We start from the raw sequence: 23,264 nt of genomic DNA, 5'->3' as shown, positions 1-23,264 counted from the left end.
GCCCCGCGAGGACCATAGACGCAGCGGGGAGCGCCTCCTACAAAGAAACCATAGATCCTCGGGAGCAGAGGGACTTCCGCCTGCCGACGCCTGATCCGTTGGAGGGGGGGGAGGGTCATGTGAGACCGTGAAGGCGCGAAAGAGACCAATGGAAATAGAAGCCACCTCTCTTTCCTCCCTGCCCCCGTCTTCTGAGCGAGGGGGGGGGAGGTCTGAATAGGACTCAACGTGCCGCCTGCCCCCCCCCCCCAAATCGGGTTATTTAGACGGAGAAGGAAGCTCGAGGCAGAGGGAGCGCTATCATTCGCTTCAGAAACGCGATGTCTTTCTCCATGGGTTAGAAATGTCGCCTGAGTTCTGTTGTTTATAGCGGGGGTTCCGTGTACTTCTGACGCCCAAACGCCTTGAGTCAGGAGGAGGTTCAGTTGAGGTCAAGGGGAATTGGTCTCCAGCAATTGTGCTTACAACTGCAGCCTGAATAGGCACTCCAGTGCGGTGCATGTGGTTGTCTGCTGCAGGCAGAAATATCTCCACACACACAAAGATATTTTTAGCAGCTTAAAGGCCAAAGGATTTATTGATTGATTTACTGTATTTGTAAACAAACAGCCAAGGCAGCTCACACTAAGAATCATAGAAATGTAGGGTTGGAAGGGATCCCGAGGATCATCTAGTTCACTCCCTGCAATGCATGAATCTCAACTAGATCATACATGACAGATGGCTAGGTAAAGGGACCCCTGACCATTAGGTCCAGTCACTGATGACTCTGGGGTTGCAGCGCTCATCTCGCTCTATAGGCCGAGGGAGCTGACGTTTGTCAGGGTCATGTGGCCAGCGTGACTAAGCCGGGCCATGTGGCCAGCATGACTAAGCCACTTCTGGTGAACCAGAGCAGCGCATGGAATCGCCGATTACCTTCCTACCAGAGCGGTACCTATTTATCTATTTGCACTTGACGTGCTTTCGAACTGCTAGGTTGGAAGGCGCTGCAGGCCTTACGCACTTGCAATTTGGTAGTAATCATCCTGAACTCTGGGGATACTTAACTTGGTTACCACCCCACACTGCTGATGGAATATGTCTGTTAGAAAGAAATGCAAGTCATTGCAAAACCTGTTATTAAAATCTGGATAATGTGGGCATGGGGGGAGAAAGGAAAGCATGCCAAGGGCTGCACAAGTCAAGTGGATTGTCTCTAAATGAATTACCTATGTGGTCCCAAGTAACAGCAGCATGAAGTTTGCAACCCTATGCAACTCACTCTTGTCAACCATGTCTGCTCCTTCCACAGTGAGGTGTGGCAGCCCAGCACTATCCTTGCCCTTGGATAGCCTTCTGTGCATGACAATATAGAGAATAGCACGGGCCATCACAACTTTGGATACCTTCTCAGGAGAGTGGGTCACATTGCCCTACCATGTGATGCAGGCCATGGAATCACATCTTCAGTGTCCCCAATGACTATTTGAATAAAGGGCTTCACTGAGTACTCATGGGTATTCAGCTGTGTGCCTGGGGAAGTAAAAGGGTTATCAATGGCCTCTCCTGTCTGGATGTTGCTATGTGTTAATCCATCTCACACATCTATCCAAAAGCCCCCTGTGGTCCTCCAGCAGATGTAGCTGGTTAGAAACTAAGAATCTAGAAGTTAGGAACATTTTCTGGCATTCATGCTCCAGTGCAATGAGCTTGTGAACCATCCCTGGTATAAGTTGCCTTTCTTTATACAGGCATGCTACTCCTCCAGGGTCCACCAACTGTTGTGGCTACCCTCCCACTGACTGCCTAGCCAGGCCCCTTCCCCCAGATTTTGGAGCACCACTGTCCTGATCTCCAGAAACATCCCCTTGCCCCCGCTGCTACTATTTGGATATGGGCTTCAAGGGAAATTGAAGAACTTGAGGAGCTTGTAGTCAAGGGGCAATCTACACTTGAGTGAACCTCCCCCTGGCCTGCCTTATCTTTGCACTAGCAGGCTTGCTCTGACCCACTGGCTTTTGCTAATGGTAGCTCATCTCATTCTGCCTTAGTATGGGTGGGTGCTCTATTGGGTGCCTGGCCAGCAGTGTGCATGGTGGGTGATATTGTACCTGCTCGGAGCTGCATCTAGACTGGCTGCTCCAAGTGGGATTGCTATGTATGTGTGTGCCTTTGCACTCCTCCCACTGCAGTTGTTTTCTTTTGGCTGGTTGTGGCCCCTTCCACTGAATGGAATTTGTACGTGCTAGATTTTGCCATTGTTATATCCTATATGGATATATGGTACTAAGAGAACTGATAGCAGCTTATTACAGAAATAGCAAATGTGGATGAAAATATGTTTAACCTAGATTGCTAAAAGTGTAATTGTTGTCCATATTACCAATCTGTTCTTTTTAAATGTCCTGAACAAAAGCAGCTACTTCCTTATAGTTCTTATCTGGCTTTTCTTTGCTGGGATCTGTAGCACAGAATTAGATGCACCTGTTATTATACAAAATCCTCCAAATCCTTTATTCATGTTTCCAGGATGTCATATAGCACAAATTGTATGTAACACAATGAAGAGCATCACACCAGCTACAGGAAGTACTGTGCTGTATGAGAGTACTTTGAAAACAATATCCCAGAGCACCAACATGGGCACACGCACACACTCCACAACACTACAAATCACTTTGAAATGTATTTTTTAAAAAATAGACAGCTAGAGACTTCAGAACCACTTAAGATTCTAAATGTAGCAGAACCACCAGTGCAAGTGGCACTGGGTTTATGAAGGCTGCTCTAGCCACTGCAAGATCTTAAGGAGCAAAAAACTGAGTTCGCTACGTGGAAGTAGTGTCATCTCCAAACAGTTTCAAGACAGATGGTTCTTGAGGTCTGCTGCAGAATCCATTGTACAAACCTGTGAAGTTATCTCTAAAACTGTAGGATGGAAGGGCGAGGACTGTCTATCACGTTTGCATCAATGGTTCCAATTAATAGGCACTGGCACATCAAGAGGGCTAAACAAAATGTGACTGTGAAGAGTTTAAACAGGGACAAGCCTGAGAAAAATCTTTGTTTCTTTGATAGATCAATAATCATCCCTTAAGGTCATTGGGCTCCAACGTATTCATCCATCGTCCTTCTTACTCAGATGTAGCTCTCTAAAACAAACCCCCAATTAAAAGAGCCTTAACACTGTTCTGTACAACCTTTGTTTCCAGAGTCTTTATACCTCTGGCTCTAGACTTTTTCTTTTCTCTTCAATTTGGATACTTTCTTGACAGTTCCATTCTTATTGAGAAGCTTCAGAACACGCTCTTTGTGATCCAAGACCTTTAGCATGGATTCTCGAGCTTCATTTATTTGATCCATTACGAGCTTACATCTCTGCATATTCCCCTGAAACACAACACAGGACTGATATTAAACAGCTGAATGCCTCATAGGCACACAAGTAATCTTTAAACAACCACATTGAAATGTCAGAGAGTACATGACCTAAAGAATTTTAAAACAAATGAAACAGCCGTTTAGGAACAGATGAACAAGTATGTTTCCACTTTCTGCTAATAATAATCTGGGAAATTAGACTCTCTACATCAAATGTATTATGTAAGACATTTACATTTCAAGACACATAGTAATAATGGTGAACTTTCAAGGCGAAAGCAACCTCATTTGGACACAATGCTAAACTTAGTGCTGCTTGGATGAAGCTTGTGCGCTCTCCCACTCCCCTTTCCACTTCTTGCATAGCGACAAGGAGGAGAGTCATGTCCAAACCTGGATCAACAGTTATTTTTAATTATGGGTTAGGGAAACAAGCCAATTTCAAACCATGGTTGATTAAGTTGGCTTGTTTCCCTAACCATAATTAATATTAATCATAATTTAGAATTTGAATGGAATAATAAACTGCAGTTAATTAAAAATGGGTATCTTCCTTATGGCTGCCACAAAGAGGATGGAGGTTTCTGTGACTAATGGACTAGTTCTTCTTCTCTCTCTGTCTCCCCCCACGTGTCTGTGTCCCCTCACTTTTAGAAATTATATATTATGCTCAGGCTATGAATGATACACGGAACCATGGAACCTGTGAATATCTATTTTCTATTTGTTGTAGTGTTTAAATACATCCCAAATTATTCATTTTTTGAAATAACCATATGTGTGGTTGTTTTTAATATTTTGAGTGGCTATACTAAAATACTGTGTGGTTTGTTTAGTCTGCTTCATTTTCTACTTCCCTCTTTTAACAGTTCTTTGTTTCACATTTAAAAAACATGTCCCACCATTTAAATTAAGAAAGAATATCAATTGCAAATCACCAAACTGAAGGAGTGAACAATAAGCCTTTACCTGTATCAGTTCATTTATTCGATGCAAATCATCATCAGTTGCTGCCTTTTTCTTGGGAATGATCCCTTCTTGCAGGGAGGTGAGTCGTTCATACACATCGTGCTCCAGGTTGGTCTATAAAATATTAGAATTTGGCAAGAATACCTAACATTTTCTCACTGTTTCATATCAAGGGCTACATAAGCTATAAAAATTCCATCTGCTCATATAACTGCTTTCAAAAGATTCACTATTTTTCACTGCTGACAGAACAGTGCTCCTCTTCTTAAGGTTACAATGTCATCTTTATTGCAACTGCAGTAGGATGCTCTCTGAAATATGCTTCAAAATGAAGCAGGGCTGTCCCACTTCAGAATGAGGAAATAGGGAAACAGTAACTCCCTATTATATACAAGTAACCGTCATCCAATGCCTGAGAAAGATATCCTTTGAGGTTCTAGTCCTCTTACCACCATCTCTTATACTTAGATCAAAACCTAGTTTCACATGCCATCAGCAGCCCCAGCACTCCTAAATTACATACACAATGTAATGTCACATTTCCATAGTACTCCTCATGGCCTTGGGAGCTTGGTGCTAGAATACAAAGCACCTACATCACCCCAACCTGAAATAGAAGCATCCAGGAATGTGGAACAGTGCTGCCTCCTCCAGTCAGCAGCACAATCCCAGACACTTCTTCAGATCTGTGCACCAGAGGGAGAGATTTGCCAGTTCTGAGCATCTGTATAAAATGCATCAGTTCTTACGCCTGAATCAAGCCCTCCATTCATACCTGATATACTCACTTGCAACCTACAACATATCCCTCAATCTTGAAGGGGATCCAATTCCAATAGTCTTATCAATCTGGTGGTAATGATATATATGTATACAGTTTTGTATCACCTTTAAGAAGCTTCCTGGGCTAAGGCTTTTCTTGGAGGAATCTCTTCCTCATTTTATATGAAACTACCCCATTTCCCCCACTTACCAGCTGTAATAGCTGTGCTGCGCAAAGGTGGACCTTCCACCCCTGTGCACGGCAGGATACACCTTTCTGGTTAGCAATCTCTTGCAGCATAGCCTTCTTCTCTTCTAGAACAAGAGTCAAATATGAGACACAAGCAAATAATGAGTTTTTAAAATGTGAAATGTACCTTATTCCTTGAGCTACAAAAATACTAAGTTTACTGCAGCAGTCATTTGTGTACCTGGTATGTGAAACCTGACCACAGATGTTGGTAGAATGCAGGAACGGGTCCAGGGTCAGGTGTGCAATAATGCAACAGCCAAATTTTGTGATCTGAACAGGGGTGGAGTGGGGCTTGCTTTGAATCTTTGTATTCGAGTGTTGGTAAACTTAGTTTGTCTAATAGCCAGGGACTATATATGTAGAAACCCAAAAGTCAAATTCAATAAATACATAATGCAAAGTAAGCAAGTCTCCTTGCACCCACTTTTCTTGCATAATTCATTTTGCTAGTCAGACACACAGAGAGCAAGCAACTATACGGGGACTATTTCCTGTCAGTTGAGGTTCTCGATTACCTTATGTATAACTAAACCTCAGTAACAATAGGAAAACTGATATGTATTAGCACTGCCTCTGCAATACAAATATTACAGTGGCTTTAGATGGTGGATATGTTTCTAGGCAATTCGCTGCACATCCTATATCAGAGGTTAAATGTTTGCAAGTAGACACCTGTCTAATATTGTAACACATCTGTTCACCGACCCATGCAAAATGTAATGACAGGAAGACATACCTTTCACTCTGACATCACTATACCGCTGAAAGTGATGGTAGGCAGCTTTCCATGGGTTGCGATAGTGGCGAAGCAGTGTTATGGGTGGCCGAGGACGTACAGGCACATACCTCACACCTTCTTCATCTAAAGCAAGATTGAGAAAAATAACTTAAGCCTCTTTTAAGGTACTTGCGTTTTGAGCTAGGAAAGAAACTGTTATCCCACGATAGGGCCGGCATACTTTGAATTAGAGATTAATTCAGCTCCAACAGCTCTCCCCCACACCCCAATAATAATCTGCCATGAAAAACTGATCTGGGATGGACGGACCCAAAGTTGATCATTTTTAACTCAAATTCCTTTTCTAGTGGCAATCTTACATTTTGGGTGGATGGATATTACTTGGAGAAGATGACAACCAACCAACCAATTATTTAATTTATTTATTTCCATTCACCTATATATTCTTTTGGAGGTGACTTGCGCTTCTCTGCTTTTACCAGCAAGCTTTTGGTAGTGGATTTCTCATCATCAGTGCTATTAGTCTCCATCATATCCCCTTCCTCTGTAGAGATTATGTGCTGCTGCTTTCGTGGTTTTTTCCTTGGAGAGGCACCAGGTGGCAAGTCACTTGAGGGCACTGAAAGGTTGTTGGCCAGCAGTGTAAGAGATGGGGAGACAGTATTTGTAGTCAGTGGAGGAACTGCTGAAAGAGAAGACAGGAAGGGACATGTTTTAAGAGACTGACAGGTAAAACAAAGGCAGCTTTAGAGCCAACACCCATGTCATCCAAAGACTGCAATGCTAGAGACCAGATGCTAACTGCCAGTGCAGTGCCTTTGTAAGAGGAGAACATTATGTTTTTCTAGACTCCCTCCTCTGAAGGATCTTAGAGCTTTTATATATACTTTCCCCCTGATTTTCTTTTGAATGGTTTGGCCTTACGTCATGAATAAGAGTGAGTAAAGCTAAGCAAACAAAGTCTTTTGTTTCAATCCTCCCTGATCTCTTTTTTTCTGGGATTATGGTTACTATGACAGCGTTTGGGCTCTTTCAGTTCCTAATAAAGCTGCGAGGCACCCTTAGTGCAATCGATTGGCAGTTTGTGTTTGACATGCAAACTACTACGGCAAAAGTAACTTACAGGAAATTCCTTAACAAATTGAATTTAAGAGTGAAAGCCTTGAACAGAGACTTTTCACTATAAGGCTGCACAACTGTTCTCTTAGTGTTTACTACAAAGCAGAATTAAGCACTAATGTTTGATTCTCCACAAACTTTAATAGCAAGTGTACAGTGGTACTTCTGCTTACAAACGCTTCTGGTTACGAAGTAGCTGCTCCTGGTTGCGAACTTTGCCCCAGGATGCTAACGGAAATCACGCAGCAGGAACCCCATTAGTGAAAGCGCGCCTCAGGATAAGAATGGTTTCAGCTTAAGAATGGACCTCCGGAACAAATTAAGTTCATAACCAGAGGTACCACTGTATTCCTTTATTTCTACCTGCCATTTTAACTATGCAACTCTTGTAGCTTTCAGTGACATGCTAGCTATGGCCCTGCTCTTAATAAACTCTGACCCTCATTACTAAAATCAAACAAAATATAATTTAAAATGAAGCTGCTAACAATCTTTCTAATTATTATCTGTTGTGGAGCTTTTGTACCTACTTTGAGCATCTCATTTGTAATTGCTTAAGCAGAAATCTACCTGAGACTGGCCGCATTATATCCATGGGTTCCACTTCCTCTTTTATTTTTATCTCTGGCACAACGGGGCCCAATACTGTAGAGAGGACGCCACCCATGGCTGGTGGAGGTGGAGGAGCTGCCACAATTGTGGTTGAAGTCGGTGCAGCAGCAGGAACAGTTCCTGGAATGGTTGACAGGGCAGCTGTGGGCTGCGAAGGTGGACTAGCTGCTGTGATGATGGTTGGAATGGCAGCTGGTGGCTGCTGGGAAGTGGGGACTGCAATTGGAGGTTGTTCATTGCTCTGAATGGATACTGCCTCCACAGATACAGTCACTGGAGTGGCCATAGACACATGGATTTCTGGTTTTGGCTTGGCACTAGATGAAAGAAAATAAAACAAAAAAAGGAAAAAGTTAGCAGGTTCACTTATTCAAGATCCTACTACCGTAACTGTACAGAAATGCAGAGCCTCTGAAAGATTAATTTTGTTCTGTTTTTTTTTTCCCTTTCCAGTTTTCTAGAAACATATCTTACAATATGGTGACATCACATAAGTAGATGGAAGTCTGGGTTTCCAGAATCTAAGTAGTACAAGCCCGCCAGAAATGGTGAAATACAGTCACCAAGTTTAATGCCTTTTCAGAATCTTGACAATACCATGTAAAAACATCAGAAAGCAACAAGCTTAGTGTTCCAGTGCTATATCAAAAAATGAGATACGAAATGAAACAGGTTTTAGCATTATGCCTGAATCAGAACCTTTGATTTGTTTCTCCCCAAGAAATCACATTCAGGAAACCAAGAACATTGGCTTCCTGGTCATGTTTTTTTTTCAAATGCAGAAAGGAACCAGGTGTGCTGGTTTGGACAGAATTTGACAATAAGCCAGTCAAATTTACATGCTAAAAACCATCAAGCTAAGAATACATTTTAACACAGATGTATCCCCAGTACACTGGACCCCATTTTGGACAACACATTTTTGTCTGATCCACTAAGCCGCCTGCTCTGTGGTTTGTTTTCCCACTCAAATAAGGGGAGAGAAAAACGGGGAATGCTAAAACTGTAGGCAGCATCATATGGCTCATTGGTAAGACTATCTTGCCTAACTATGGCTATGCACAGGCTTATATGTGAACATGGCCAATATGTGCAAATTGTAGTCATCTGAGAAAAAGTAATTCAATACTCTTAAAATAGCTCCCTGTTTTATGTTCCCCAAATCCTAATCTGCTTGCACAGCTCAGTGATCATCACTGAATATTTCACTGAACTCCCATTTACCCAGAAGTAAGTATGCACCAGCTGTCTCCACGGAGCTTATTATTTTGCAATGGGTAAGAACAGCCAGCATCTCTTTCACCTTTTTGCCAAGTTAGAATTACAGTACTTCGAATGCTTTACATATCTTTTTATTATGAGATCTTACCCAGCTGGTCTTGGCGATCCAGATGCACTCCTCATTGAGCTTTCCCCTCGAGCGCCAGATACCTCAGATGGCTGCGGAGGGATAAGGCTTTTCCTAACCGCCAACCTGCAAAATAGCCATGAATATAGTAGTTTCTGAAAAGCAAAACTATTACAATAGTTGCCAAGGGTGCTTAATTTAAAAGTGGTGTACTATTATTCTCTTCTGCTGTATTTATCCTATATAGGCTCCAGCTGGGGGGCTGATTAGAATTGTTCATTCCAGCAGATTAATGGAATCCAAAAGATTCCTGAACACGCTGGGAAATTTTCCAAACAGAACAGCTGCCTCTCCTGTCAAGACCCTAGTCTTGCTGTGGAAAAGCAAGATGATATAGGCCACTGACACAATTGCACCTAGGGGCCCTCTCCAGTCCTGGTTTCCCGAGAGGCTTTGGGCAATGAAACATGTCGGAAGATGGCTAGAGCATAGATTACTTAAGATGTAAAGCGGGTTTGACCAAACACAGGTGACAGAGCTCTTTCCTTGTAGGTGGTTGCGAAACTACAGCTGGTGCAGAATGATGCTGGACGACCTGGGTCATATAACACTAATTCCTAAGGTTCTGCACTGGCTGCTTGTGAGTTACTGGGCCTGATTCAAAGTTCTGCTATTAGCATATAAAGCCCTGAACAACCTGGCACCTAGTTATCTAAAAGAACAGCTCTCCCTATGCTGTCCAACTTGTGCCTTGAAGTCAGCACTGAGGCCCTGCTTATGGTGCCACACACATAAAATGCTAGGAGGCTGCTGACATGAGACAAGGCATTTTCTGTAGTGATCCCTGCACTGTTGACTCCAGACTATGAAAATTACTTCCTGAAGAAATACAGTTGCCCCCTACAGTCGCTAGTTTTAAGAAATTGCCTGGTCCCTGTGTTGAAGTGTTTTTACTCTTCTATTTTACTGATCTGTTACTCTGTTTTTGTAAGCTTCTTTGAGCTACATACTGGAGGTAAGGCAGGGTATAAGTCTTCACTAATAAATACATATTCCATGAGTTCTCACATGTTTTATTGGTTCTGTCATAATGCTCAGCATACATAAGACAACTGATGAACAGAATGCTACAAGGCTGTATCCAACAATATTGTACTGTCGGTGCAAGGACTTTCATCTGTGCAATGAGACTTCTCCCTCTCCCACCCCTACACACCTGGCCCAAATCTCCTACAGAGGACTGGAGAACCCACAGAAGACATGGGGGGGCTGCAGAGGGAGAGGAAATCCCGTTGCGCAGGCACAAATCCTTGCACCAACAGGATGCTTTTATTAGATACGACACTATTTCTTGTACAGTGGCAAGCAGATTGCACATTATCAAAGCAATTGCAATTTTACTCACCCATCTGTAGTGGGTTTCTTCCGGAGAATGCTTGGGCGAGGGGATGAACCCTGGGCTGGTGTACTAGAACTGGCATTCTGACTATGGGTTTGTACCACTGTAGTTGAAGCTGGAGCAGTGTTGAATGTATTGCTGATTGGATTGGCCATAATAGTGGCTCCATCTGCCAAGACCACTGATGGAAGGAACAAAAAGGTTATAGGGAGGTAGCAGACAAAAGCAAGAGAAATTTAACCAGAAACTGTTTCTCTTAAAATAAGAAGTGGGAATGTTGTTCCATTCTATGCTTGCTCAACAAATGCCAAATTTAAGGAGACAGCCATCCAAATGATACTCAGGAGCAGAAGAACTGAACTCAATAAACTTAAGTCCGTCTTTTTACATTGCTCTACTAAGAGTATAACCAAAATTGGGTATCAGGCTTAGTGTTTTAAAACTATCTGCTGCTCAGTTCTTCAAACGTTAACTCAAGGTGTTCAATTGGGCTCTCTCAAAAATGTATACCCAGGATTAAAACTCTAATTAGCCATAGCTTAAGAAAACCACCCACAAACTTGATCATATATTTTTGCTAGGAGATAGGGAACAGCAGATACTGGTAAACAAAATAAAATGCTTAAGCGACTCTAGCAGTGTGTTTGATTCAGAAACAGAAATGGCAGTTGTCCACATTAGTGACAGCCCAGACCTATGCATTTTTAATCATAAAGCCCACCAAGCTCAACAGAACTTCTAAGCAGGTGTTCATAGTAGTATTGCAGCCATAATTACACGATTAATTAAAAAGCAAACCCCAAGATGAATAGTTATGGACAATTTTGCTCGCAACACAAGCATTCTTGGCTAGTTACCTGATGTCTTGGTTTCAGTTTGTGGCTGTTGAGCACCCATTGGTGCTGTCTGAAGACCCTGTGTGCCAATTGGGGCAGCTGGATGTAGCCCTTGGGTTCCAATTGGCGCAGACTGTATTCCTTGTGCACTGATGGGTGCTGGTTGTATACCCTGTGCACCAATTGGCGCAGACTGGATGCCCTGAATATGACGGGCGTGAGATGCATCCACTGTCATCAGCTGCATGGGATTAAGATGAACTGTGGAGGCCACTCCTACTCCAGTCTGAGCTGCTATGGCAGAATTTGGCGCCTGAGCTGAAACTGGAAATACCAAACAATAGACTTAATTACTTCCACACAAAACAGCCAATTTATTATCTTGTGTTGCCAAGCAGCATTGTTAGATTTTGTATTTAAATACTTGTAGTTTATGCACACATCTGTGGTCCTGCTGAAGATGCCAACAGATTAAATAAGATTCATAAGCCAGCCCTTCCAGCATTACGTATATACAGCAGCAACAGTGGCTTCATAATGCTAAAGCTGAATTATAATAATCCTCATGAGGACTGTTGAGGTTATATATGCAAAGAAAAAGATGTATTCCGATACTCCAAGGAAAACATATGGCCCTTTCACAGCTAGGGTCTAGCTATAACAAGTTTTCTGATTAGCTGAAGTAATTTAGAAGTGGTTATTACTGGATATTCCAATAGTTTGGCTGAGAACACAAAGCAGAGACTCGCCAGTTAAACTTTCACCTCAATTGTCAAGCTATTAGAAGTTATTTCACACTGTCAGTCCTGGTTTGGAGAGCTTGCACAAACCACAATTTGCCAATTTAGATTTAACAGCAAACCCCCATTTCCAAAAACAACAGGACATCCAAGAGAAGGGTGGAAGAGGACTGTCAGGAGGATTTTTGTTATTGTTTGTAGCAGTAGCCATTATAATACAAATCACAAGAAACAAACAAGTCAATTTGAGAGTAATTACAAAATAGCAATTTTTCAGAACAGCAAATCACCAAAACTTAAAAACTGCAGAATTCCCCAAATCATTTAGATTAAAAATTCCCCTTGGTAGTCACTATGTTTTGGGTCAAAAAAACAGACCATATGTGGTAGCCACCAAAGTAGTTCTGTTGGCACAAAGAGCTCTAGCTGTGCAATGGAATTTCCTCTCCTTCTCGGCCCCCAGTGCACCCCCAAGTATTTTCTGGGGATTCCCCCAATTCTCCTGAGCAGATTTGGGGAGGGCATGGGGAAGAGGAGAGGGAGAGAAAAACCCATTGCGAAGCCGGAAGTCTTTAGCAAAATGATCTGCTTCATCATTATCTTGACTTGAGCAAGCTTTGCAGAGAGGGTTTTTTAATTATTTAAATATTAAATTTGCCAGATAACCTTTGCTTGTTTCCCAAAGTACTTTGAACCCCACTTGAGCTGCTCTAAAACTCTTCTGTAAATCAAACTTTGAGATTCCTTACCAGGATATTGGCGTATAGTGGATACAGAGCTGGTAATTGGTGTGTAAGTGTGGGCAGCCAAAGGGTAAGGAGGTGGATATGTTGGTAAGAAGTACTGGAATTGAACAGGTACTGACTGTCTAGAGGAATGAAGATAAATTAAATGTTAGACACAACAGTATAATTGTAGCCTTCAAATGAACTGTAGCAGTGATTGTTAATTAACCTTTGTTGCAATGCAATCGACTGTTCTAGTTTGCTAGCTTCTTTGTGGGTCATCACATTTACCTACTTGGAAGGATACCCAAAAAGCTTCCAAATTCAAACCCTCTTTCTATACCCTGACAATGTTGAACAGTATAATTCAATAAAGAGTAAACAGATGAAGTGAAGTGAAAGGGTTTCTACATTTGCACGTACTTCATGTCACTAAGTAGTCTGTTTGTATAACATGTATACACCTGACACTATTTCCACTTCCTAACAATGCAGCTCCTTTCCCTTCATGTACAGCTGCCCTGAAATGCAGGAGTTGAATTTGACATGCAGCATTATTTGCTCCTTGGGAACCTGACAATTCCCTGAATCCACACCCTTTTAAACAAACTGTAGAATTTGAAGCGCACTGTCCATAACTCACAGAACTGGAAGCATAAATTGTGGCTTGGTTATCTAGATGCCTTTTCAGCCAGACTGGTTCAAATCAATCCAAAATCACAAGCCCGTCTTTCATTAGAAATATGCAACGCCTTAGCTGGCACAATCCTATGCACATCTATTCAGAAACTAATCTCACCAAGTTCAATTGGGCTTACTCTCAGATATGTGTGCGCATAGGATTAGCTTTGGATACTTAAGTTAACAGACATCACAACACATTTCATTATATTTTTGCAGATGTCCTCACATATAACATACATGCAATATAACCAAAATGATTAAGTACCTATCCTATATGTGAGTAAATTCATTCAGTTACCTGTTATCGTTTCTAGCTTCCATGGCAACTGGGTTTGGAGATGCCCGGTGCCCAGATATAGGAATGAGATTACTCCTCTCTGCAGTGTAATCAGACTGGATGCGAGGGGAAGTGTGCGTAATTTGCTGTGGGACTACTTTAGCTGTACAGTGAAAAAAAGACACCCCAGTTATTCACAAAGTAAACTGTAGTAGATTCATACTAGGAAACAGATACTGATTGTTCCTTTGTTGGAGCAAGATGCACTCCCAACCTCCATTCAGCTGATGGGTAGTAGGAGCATGGCTTGCTCAAGGAGGGGAACCTGCTTCTCCTGCCCAGAACTACTGTTTGAAGCCACCCAGTGCGGCTACTTTTCACCTTTAACAAGATGGGTGGAAAGGAGCAGCGCAGGGAGGGTTGCAAAGCACAGGGCTGACAACAGTTGTGCTGTAGTTCTCAAGCTTGGAAACCTCAGACAAGGGGTTTCAGCAGGTAGGTGGGACCAGACACCTGTCAAAGTTGCCCTGTGGGAAGCAAAGAAGTTTCCTCACCCCTGGTGTACCTAGTCCATTCTGTACCCAGCAGAAAATAAAATGATAGATCAAAGGACAATGAAGCTCAGAACTAATGCTCTCTTACCGACGGGGATGTTTGAGGTGGTCACAGCCGTTGCATGGGAGGAGTGTGAGGGCATAGTCACTGTGACAATTGTACTTGTAGGTGCTTGAGTGTGGGATACAGAACCTGAAAGGAAGAAAGGTGCACACGCAATTAAACATTCTTCAGAGTCTGTGCCTTCGACAGAAAATGTATATCACAAAAATATGGAAACTTCTAAGCTGGGAAATTTCTGTTGCTCCTTGTAGAACAGCTAGACCCCTAGCCTGCTCCTGCAGTAACTGGGGTAGTGTTTTCCATGTGTGCCTAGCCTCCAAAATCACATGTTAAAATCATATACTAATTTTATTGCACAACCCAATAATTATGAGAAATAAAGGGCTTTTTTTTAGCAGGATAAAGGTAAAGGTAAAGGGACCCCTGACCATTAGGTCCAGTCGTGACCGACTCTGGGGTTGCGGCGCTCATCTCGCTCTATAGGCCGAGGGAGCCGGCATTTGTCTGCAGACTGCTTCCGGGTCATGTGGCCAGCATGACTAAGCCGCTTCTGGTGAACCAGAGCAGCGCACGGAAACGCCGTTTACCTTCCTGCCGGAGCGGTACCTATTTATCTACTTGCAGAAGCTGGGACCGAACAACGGGAGCTCACCCCGTCGCGGGGATTCGAACCGCCGACCTTCTGATTGGCAAGCCCTAGGCTCTGTGGTTTAGACCACAGCGCCACCTGCGTCCTTTAGCAGGATACTTCAACCCTAATAACTGGCTTTTGTATTTGTACATAAAAATTTGTACATAAAAAATGCTGAGCTGTAGATACTCACCAGCTGTAGTTGCCGAAGGAATGGTATTGGTTGCTAAAATAGGGGCCACAGTTGCTGCTGCCACTGGAGCACCAGTACTAAATATTGTTTTCTGCAGGGGGGAAAAAGTTGTCTGTCAAGAAACTATGATTGGCATATTTCGGCATCTTGGAACAGAGATGGCACTTCCCCCAATCTGATGCTTTACAGAGGAGCGGGAGTAGATGGGCTCCCATTGTTGGTCTAAGTGACCAGCTCACGAGAGTCCACAAGCTAGCTAGACTATCAGCCACAGCACAGCAGGATGCCATGAACCAACAGGGCTTTTTAAGCCTCTTACAGCAACACCAGAGGACTGAGCAAAAGAAAGATGCTAGGTATATCAAACACCAAGTAGAAAAGCAGCAGCCTAGAAGAGGAAAGGAAGGCTAGACTTGCTTGGCAGATTAAAGAAAGCAAGGAGGCAGACTGTGTTCCCAAAAGGAAAGAAGCTCCAGACTTAGGAATGGAGGATTGTGGGTTGGAAGTTTCCCACCCCCTGTCCAGGCCAACAATATGTTTCATGCTATGTCATGAAACCTCATTCAACTACCTTATAAAACCATATGGTAAAAGTCAGACAACAACATGGAAGAAACTGCGCTGATCTCACTTATAATATTTACCTGAGCCATGGTGTGAAGCTGCTGTTTCTGTGTTCCTATGGCTGGATGGGACGGCAGGGTAATTCTGGTTGCTGTATCCCGTGGCTGTGCAGGGCGCTGAATACTGATAGGTGCAGAAGGTGGGTGCTGCTGAATTGACAATGTTGGCCGGCTGGAAAAGACAATCTAAGGTTCTTTTTCTGAAAGCACTTAACAGTCCGTCGACTCATTTTATGAAGAGACACCACAATGGAGCTTAGAATGGCTTCTTCATTGTGCATTACATGAATTAATGCACCAACAGCATTTCTTCTGGACAGTTCAATCAATGCTGTTTCACATTATATGGCCACCATGTGAAAGGGTGCTTAGCTGCATAGCAAGATACTGCACACAGAATGGCTCCTTTCATGGAGCAGCTGCCTAGGGAGGCCGTTTGAAGCAGCTCCCATTAGATGGCCATATTGTGTAAAGTGGCCCTCAGTTAAATCACCGAATGTACCTTTCTTTATTTAAGAAAGCAATCCCAAGAAACATTTACTAGGGAGTAAGCTCCACTGAGCACAGAGTGACTCACTTCCAAATAAACGTATCTATGATTATACTGTTAATGGATGTAGTGGTTACCTGAGGGTAGCTTCTGTGGCATGTGTTGTCGTCGTTGTAATAACAGGTGATTGGGCCCTCGTGGCCGACACTGTTGCTACTACAGCAGGAGGGATGGTACTTGAAGTTGTCACAGGAGGCCGGGACTGTGGTAGGTAAGGAAAAAGTATTACATTAGGGCTTTCAACCAATAATTTAAAAAAATTATTCACTGTCTAAAATGTAAAGAAATTACACATAGCAAGACTTTGTAAAAATGGACCTCTGAGTCTCCCAATTGTCAGATAATTTGATTGCCAGACACATTTTCCCCCCTTACGTAGATCATTTTTGTAGATCATTTTTGTAGATCATTTTTGTAAACATATCATAAAGAAAAACTGCTGGCAACCTTACAAACTAGGAACTATTTTACATATAAACAGAGCTTGGCATGGTAGGCTCCACAACTGTGCTTCCACCACACTGAGCTCCCTGCTGCCTTGCTTATCTCCCTTAATAACTGGCAGCGAAGTGCAGCACTGGGAAGTCAGGAAAGCAATGCAGCCCCACCTGTGCCAGCCACTACTGCACACAAATGGAGCTAAAAGCCAACCAACCATTAACAACAGGGCTTCAAACAAAATGGAAAGCTCTTAACTGGGAGAGTTAATCTGAAGTTCACTCTTTGGATAATATTATTAGTTTGCTCCCTTTACAGGTTTTTTTTAATCTTGGCCTGCAATGCTGAAGAATTTGAGTCACAAGAACCAGTTGTCAGATTTCACACTTCATTTAACGATGTAAGTGGTTTACCACTTAAGAAAAGCCCAAAAGTATCTGAAAGCAACAACAACAATCATACTGCACAATTGTCACCTGCCTGGATAGGTTGATGAATGATGTGCTGAACTGCTGGTTGAGCTGTCGCTGCATTTGGCAACTGTGAAGCTGGCCTCAGGACAGTTGTCACTTTAGAACTGGACATCACAGCAGCAGCTGCTGCACCTGAGGAAAATCCCATGTAAAACTGAGACAACCCCTAAGACAGTCCACTTTTCAAAAAGTGTAAGAGCGGCCACGACTCTTTATACATAACACAAAGAATTAAGAGTGCTATTAGTAGTGCTGGCTAAACAAAGCAATTAGCGTAAAAGAAAGAAAAAGTGGTAACATCAACCAGGGTTGTGTAGCTGCAATATCCCTCAGCTGCATAAACCATTGAGAGAATAGGCTGTGGAGCTGTACGCTCCCTCCTCCCTTCAGATGCATGAAGTTTCTCTAGCTGGCTTGAACTGCAGATTATTTTACAGGGATATTGAATTGAGCCTAATCTCTTGAACAGGACTTGAAGCCAATTTGTCAACCCTGGTATATAAACAATCTGGCTCATCTGAACTGCAGTTGACACCAGTATTAATGTTAACTGAAGTTAGAGATGGTGGATTTGCCCAGATTGTAGACGGCATGTGATCCACAGCATATCCTAAAAAAGGGGCAGCCAACATGGTGTCCTCCAAATGTTGCTGGACTACAACTCCCATCAACCCTGCCCACTGGTTGAGCTGTTGGCCTTGCTGGCTATGGATGAGATTTGTAGTCAACAATGTCTGAAGGACACCACATTGGCTACCCGTCCTAAAACATATGTGGGGTGTTGTTGTTTTTTTAAAAAAGGATCAGCACACCATATTCTACTATAACCCTAATTATACCCTACACTTTCCCAAGACCAAGAAGCTAAAAATAGTTACTTTAGATTGCAGCCATTATCTTTATAGCTACTCTACCAAGGTATTGACGCATGCATTAACCACAGTATAAACATTGTCCAGTTTAAGTTTATTAACATAATACTTTCTTGGGATGATTGATTCTGTAAGTACCTCGAGGTAAGTGAGATGCTCCAATGTGTAATGGTGGTCCAGGAGCACTACTTCGGATTATTGACATCTGAACATTGGTCATGATATGGTGCACATTGCTGGGATGTCCCTGCAGACAGTAACAGATTGTGTGTGGGGAAATCGTCTAGATGTAATTTACAAGAAAGGCTTCATATACAACCACACACTACAGTTAAGCCGTTTGAAAGTACAGGTTAGATATGAATTATTATGGTAGGAGATACAAACCAAGACTGTGGCTACTGTGGTTCACAGTGCTTCATTTGCTTTCCATGACTTTAAACAAACAAAAAAGTTACTTTAGAAGAAGAAAATGATTACCTGTTGTCCACTGATTGTTGCTACGGGAATAGCAGAGGCCTGTGGGATGCTGCTCTCCATTGTTACAGTAACTTGCCCTGGGACTTTGGTGGGGCAGGAGAGAGGAGAGGGTGGAGCTGGTGCAATAGGGCGGCTAGGGATGGTAGGCTTCAGGGGAGGCTGCAAAGAACATAAAGATACAACTACTGGTTCTCAGAAATTTGTGGCAACAGAACAAATAAAAACAACACAAGTATGCACCAGTTATCTTACCCTGAGGGGAAAAGAAAACCTGTAACAAACTTACTGGTAGCCACAGTCTAATTAAATTATTTTGAATTTCTCTATACACATTATTCCTCAGAAGAGAATCATATGAAAAGATGAATCTTTGTGCAATAATATTGCTTTCTTAAGATCAAGTAACTAGTACAAAAAGCTTTAATCTCAGGGACAGCTACTGGGAGTTAGCACACAAATAATTATACAGACAGACAGACATACCCCATCAACCAATTTCCTTGAAACTTTTTGTAATCCTGCTCTCTCCCGCTTAACAAAAATTAGGTCCAGGGTTTGAAATTATGCAACTCCCTACTGGTTGCACTGGAACAGAGACAGTCAACTCTCAAAACCTGTGGGGCTGTGTTTTCTCTAAGCCAAACTGTTTAGGATTAGGATTACCAATGATTATCATTTCACTACCAGCCTCTGTGTATGGGGAATATGATGCAAGGGGCAAGATGCCTCTTTCCAATTAACTACGGTGAACCTCTTCCTCCTCTGACCGTTCTTATTCATGCATGGCAAAGAGAAGCCTTCAGCAACTGGTACCCTCCAGATATTTTGTACCACAACTTCCATTAGCCCCAGCCAGCACAGATGACAATTAGAATGCTCTTGCAAGGGCATGACCAGTGTGCCCAGCAATTTTTAGGAAGAATTTAGTGGCATTTTTAAGAGATGGGCAGTAGGATATTTTGACTGAGTTTTTCATAGATCCACAGAGTCGAAAAGGACCTGAAAACATCACATAGACCCCCTGCTAATGCAGAAAATTAGCTGCTATAGCATAACTGTTAGCTTACCAGCCTCTGCTTTAAAACATCTAACAAGGAGGGCCCACCATCTTCTGAGGCACAGTTTGTACCAATGGGGAGCATTTCCTTGTAATTTCACCCTATTGGTTCATGTCCTACCCCTCTGGCATAACAGAAAACATATTTGCTCCATCACTGTGAACATCCACATGTACTAGTCCAGGCCCTTGTCAGACTGCTTTCAATGGTAAAGGTTTCAGTAGATTTTTTTAGAAAGCACCAGATAACAGTATTCAACCTTCTCTGTCCCAGAGAATCAAAGGCAGTTGCAATATAGAAACAAGTACATGCTAAAATGAAGAGAAAGTTGTGCTTAAACTTAAATCTAGCCTGAGCTAACTTTGCCATTGCATTAAACTAATGCTATTAAATACCCCTATTCCATACTTGAAAAACAATGCTCTCATTACCTTCATAAGACCTTCAGAAAAAGAAAGTGGCACTGCTGGAGCTAAATGTGCTGGAGGAGCTGCTACTGTAACTGGCACACCAGATTGTACCGTATGGTGCTGAGTCAACATTTGCACCTGCGGATATGGCCGGACTACCACTGTTTCCTGCTTCTCTTCACGGGACTGCAGAGAGCCACCAGGGACCACATGATCTCTGGGAGCAACTTCCATTTCTCGGCTGGGTTCATCACTCACTAAATAGAAAATGTATGACATTTTAGAAAGAAAACAGGACTAGAAACAGGCAAGGCACAGGAATGCTATCTTTGATTTCTATGGAACTTACTTCCAAAAAAGTATCCTGAAGTCTTAGTAGAAATCCTGTAGTTGCCTTACCTGTAGTTGTTGGGTTTATCAATCCAGTAGATCCACTGGTAGAGATCGGAGGAGGAGCTGGTCCTAGACTTGCAGGAGGAGGTCCTGAACGGGGAAACTGCTGAGAACTCATTTCCACCTATGGAACACACAGAATTACAAATAATTCATACATCCACATTACTGAAGCCCTTGTTACTGAGGAATCCCAGCAAATTCAGTTAGGTTACATATGTTTGCACAGAGTAGCTACTGACAAATTATATGCAAGCTCTCCATCTGGTTAAAATCCAAAATCCAAACAGTTCAACCAAGTTCAATAACTTAATAAACAAATGTTGGTGCGTTAATATACTGAAATATAAAAATAGTAACACAGGTTCAAGTGACAACCACCACGTGCAAATAATAAAGTAGCAATACATAGGCCTGGCACAAATCCAATGTTTACAGTGCCAACTTATGTTTGCTCAGAAATAAGTCCCACTGTGTTCAATGAATCTTACTCCCAGAACTGTGTACAGAGGATATTAACCTTTCAACATTTTGACGTTAGGACTTCTCTACTAACTATCTGAAAAAAACCCAGGGCTATAATTAACTTATGAAATTAAGACTCAATATTAACATTAGTAATATCGGTAAGTAACAGTTGCTATGCAAACATCTGTGTAAGACACCTACGGTATATCAAAGTATTTTAATCATGTACTAAACATCAATTAAACATACCATCAACTACACAAAACAAATGTAGTTTAAAGATTATAGACCAGGGCAGAAATGCCTTAAATAAATGAAATGATAGATGTAATTATCTCGTACTTTGTAAATGGCTATAATTCTCTATACTCTTTCCTCATGCAGTTCCAAAGGAGGTGAGGCTGGTATTAAATACTAAAACTATATTGAAAGATTGCACATGACAGTAAAGGTAATGATGAGCAACACAGCTGTCACACACAGGTACCCAAATGCAGTCAGAAAGACTTAGCTAATTCTGTGCAACAGCTGAGCAAGCTACATAGAAACACTGAAAGTGACTATAAATGTAAAACCAGACCACTGATCTAATTATATCAGCATTGCTTACTTTACTGTCTCGTTTCCAAGATCTCAGGCAGAGGGCTTCCAAGCAACTCAAAACTTCTACACAAACTACTATATACTTCTGTTGACAGCAGCCATGCAGAAACCAGAGGAAGTGTTCAACTACGCAGAACAATACATCTACACTGAACAGCTAAGCATCTGCTGTGTACACTTACCAGAGAGAAAGCCCCACTTAACAAAGAACTTATTCCCGAATAAGCAAATCTTGGGCTGCATAATGGAGTGTTAGGCGTTGGATCCTGACATCAGTACAGTAATCACATAAACCAGTTCTGAACTCCAGCTCCCATCAGTGACAGCTGAAATGGCCAATTAGCAGGAGTGATGGGAGATAAAGTCAAACTGCACCTGGATGGTAGCAAGCTAGGGAAGACTAAATCCGTCTTCACATCCTTCACGATCATAACTTCTACATCACCACCAACTCCAAAACCACTTTATGACACCGCAAGACAAATGTATTTCATGTGTTCGTCTCCCTCTTTTAACATCAATTGCAGGCAACACCTACAGTATCTCAATTACCTGCTTGGCAGCAGAACGCAGCTAGCATGAAGTCATCAGGGGTAATGACTGCACGTGCACAGTGCGAGATCTAGGGGAATCCAGGAGCAGCTCCTTATTCGGGGATGCTCTCTTTCCCCCTTGTTCTGGGAAACAAGCCTAATACCTCGCCCCACCCCACCCCACGACCCTAAACTGCGCTGGTCGTGGAAGGGCCACTACGATCAATACGATTATAACAGCGCCGCTTGCAACAGCTGGGCCGGCTCACCCGCCCTCAAACCCGCCGCTTCCAACTTTTGGCTTCCGAGACAGGCGCGATCGGGCCGAGTTCGGTGCGGAATCTTGAGAGGAGAAGCCAGCACTCAGCAGCGGAGACGCCGCAGCGCGCAGCACAAGGCGGCAAAGGGAGCAGCGCCCGTCGCCGGTCACGGGCGGCTCCCGAGGCCCCTCCCCTTTCGCTCGCTTCGGGCGGAGCTCTCCTCTCGGCATAAGCTCCGCCCACTAGAGCATGCGCGAAGTCCGCCCCCCTCTGCGGGCAGCCAATGGGAACCCCTCACTTCCCCACGGCGAGCCAGCCCAGCATAGAAGGCAGCACAACCTGCCAACCAATGGGAAAGCCCGCACAGGCTACGCCTGACTACCAATGGGAAAACAGGTAATGGCTAATCAAGAGTAGCCAGGGCCCGCCTCCCTTCCCTCCCTGATCACTATGTGAAACAGACGCGCAGGGCCAGGGACCCGGATGTTCAGCGAGAATAAAAAGGCTGCGGCGGCCGCCGCGAACGCCTCAAGCAGCCGCCGTGAGTGAGGAGGACTCGGGCACCCAGCTCGAGTAACTCTCGGCGGGGCTTGGCCAGAGGGAGCGGCGACTCTCCCTGGCGCCCCGCGCCCAGAACGAGCCCTCCCCTCGCCCGCCGAGTTACCTGCAGCCGAGGGGGCGGCGGAGCCTCTCGGAGTAGCCTCCGGAGCCGCTTCTTTTGCCGACGCTGAGGGGGCTCAGTCGGGAGTGTTGCTTCCGCTGCCGCAGCAAAGCATCCCCTCCCCCCTTTCGATTGATTGGGTCTCGCCTAGTCCTGCCCACAGCGGTGATAATT

The 23,264-nt window shown here is 43.3% G+C and overlaps 1 protein-coding gene across 5 annotated transcripts; it reads right to left on the bottom strand.

Annotated features, from left to right (window-relative positions):
* Positions 1 to 2,469: 2,469 nt before the first annotated feature.
* Positions 2,470 to 23,250, bottom strand: SAP130 (Sin3A associated protein 130). Of its 5 annotated transcripts, none has more exons than XM_053389607.1 (21): positions 23,094 to 23,250; positions 20,572 to 20,689; positions 20,194 to 20,429; positions 18,705 to 18,863; positions 18,363 to 18,471; positions 17,360 to 17,484; positions 16,519 to 16,643; positions 15,913 to 16,063; positions 15,269 to 15,359; positions 14,469 to 14,573; positions 13,848 to 13,989; positions 12,890 to 13,008; positions 11,422 to 11,724; positions 10,571 to 10,745; positions 9,187 to 9,291; positions 7,776 to 8,134; positions 6,523 to 6,771; positions 6,084 to 6,209; positions 5,306 to 5,406; positions 4,333 to 4,446; positions 2,470 to 3,372 (listed from the first exon to the last, which is right to left on the bottom strand). In XM_053389607.1, the coding sequence occupies exons 2-21, from the start codon at positions 20,681 to 20,683 to the stop codon at positions 3,214 to 3,216; spliced, it is 3,165 nt and encodes a 1,054-aa protein (XP_053245582.1). In that variant the 5' UTR covers positions 20,684 to 20,689; positions 23,094 to 23,250; the 3' UTR covers positions 2,470 to 3,213. The 5 variants fall into 5 exon arrangements, with proteins under 5 accessions (XP_053245582.1, XP_053245581.1, XP_053245578.1 ...); XM_053389606.1 differs by having other exon boundaries at positions 5,306 to 5,409; positions 6,523 to 6,768; XM_053389603.1 differs by having other exon boundaries at positions 5,306 to 5,409; positions 23,094 to 23,248.
* Positions 23,251 to 23,264: the final 14 nt, after the last annotated feature.

Source organism: Podarcis raffonei, chromosome 5, assembly GCF_027172205.1.
Source record: "Podarcis raffonei isolate rPodRaf1 chromosome 5, rPodRaf1.pri, whole genome shotgun sequence".
NCBI lineage: Eukaryota > Metazoa > Chordata > Lepidosauria > Squamata > Lacertidae > Podarcis > Podarcis raffonei.
The sequence above is the reverse complement of the archived record's forward strand: the minus strand, read 5'-3'. Positions and strand labels throughout refer to the sequence as shown.

Bases quoted from the DNA above. Each gene is read 5' to 3' on its own strand.
- SAP130 (XM_053389603.1), bottom strand. From the start codon at position 20,683: ATGAGTTCTCAGCAGTTTCCCCGTTCAGGACCTCCTCCTGCAAGTCTA. The intron at 18,864-20,193 runs GTAATGAGAGCA...TGTTCTTTGCAG, and splicing joins TTTCTGAAGGTCTTATGAAG to CCTCCCCTGAAGCCTACCAT. The intron at 16,644-17,359 runs GCAGGTGACAAT...TACCTACCACAG, and splicing joins TCATTCATCAACCTATCCAG to TCCCGGCCTCCTGTGACAAC.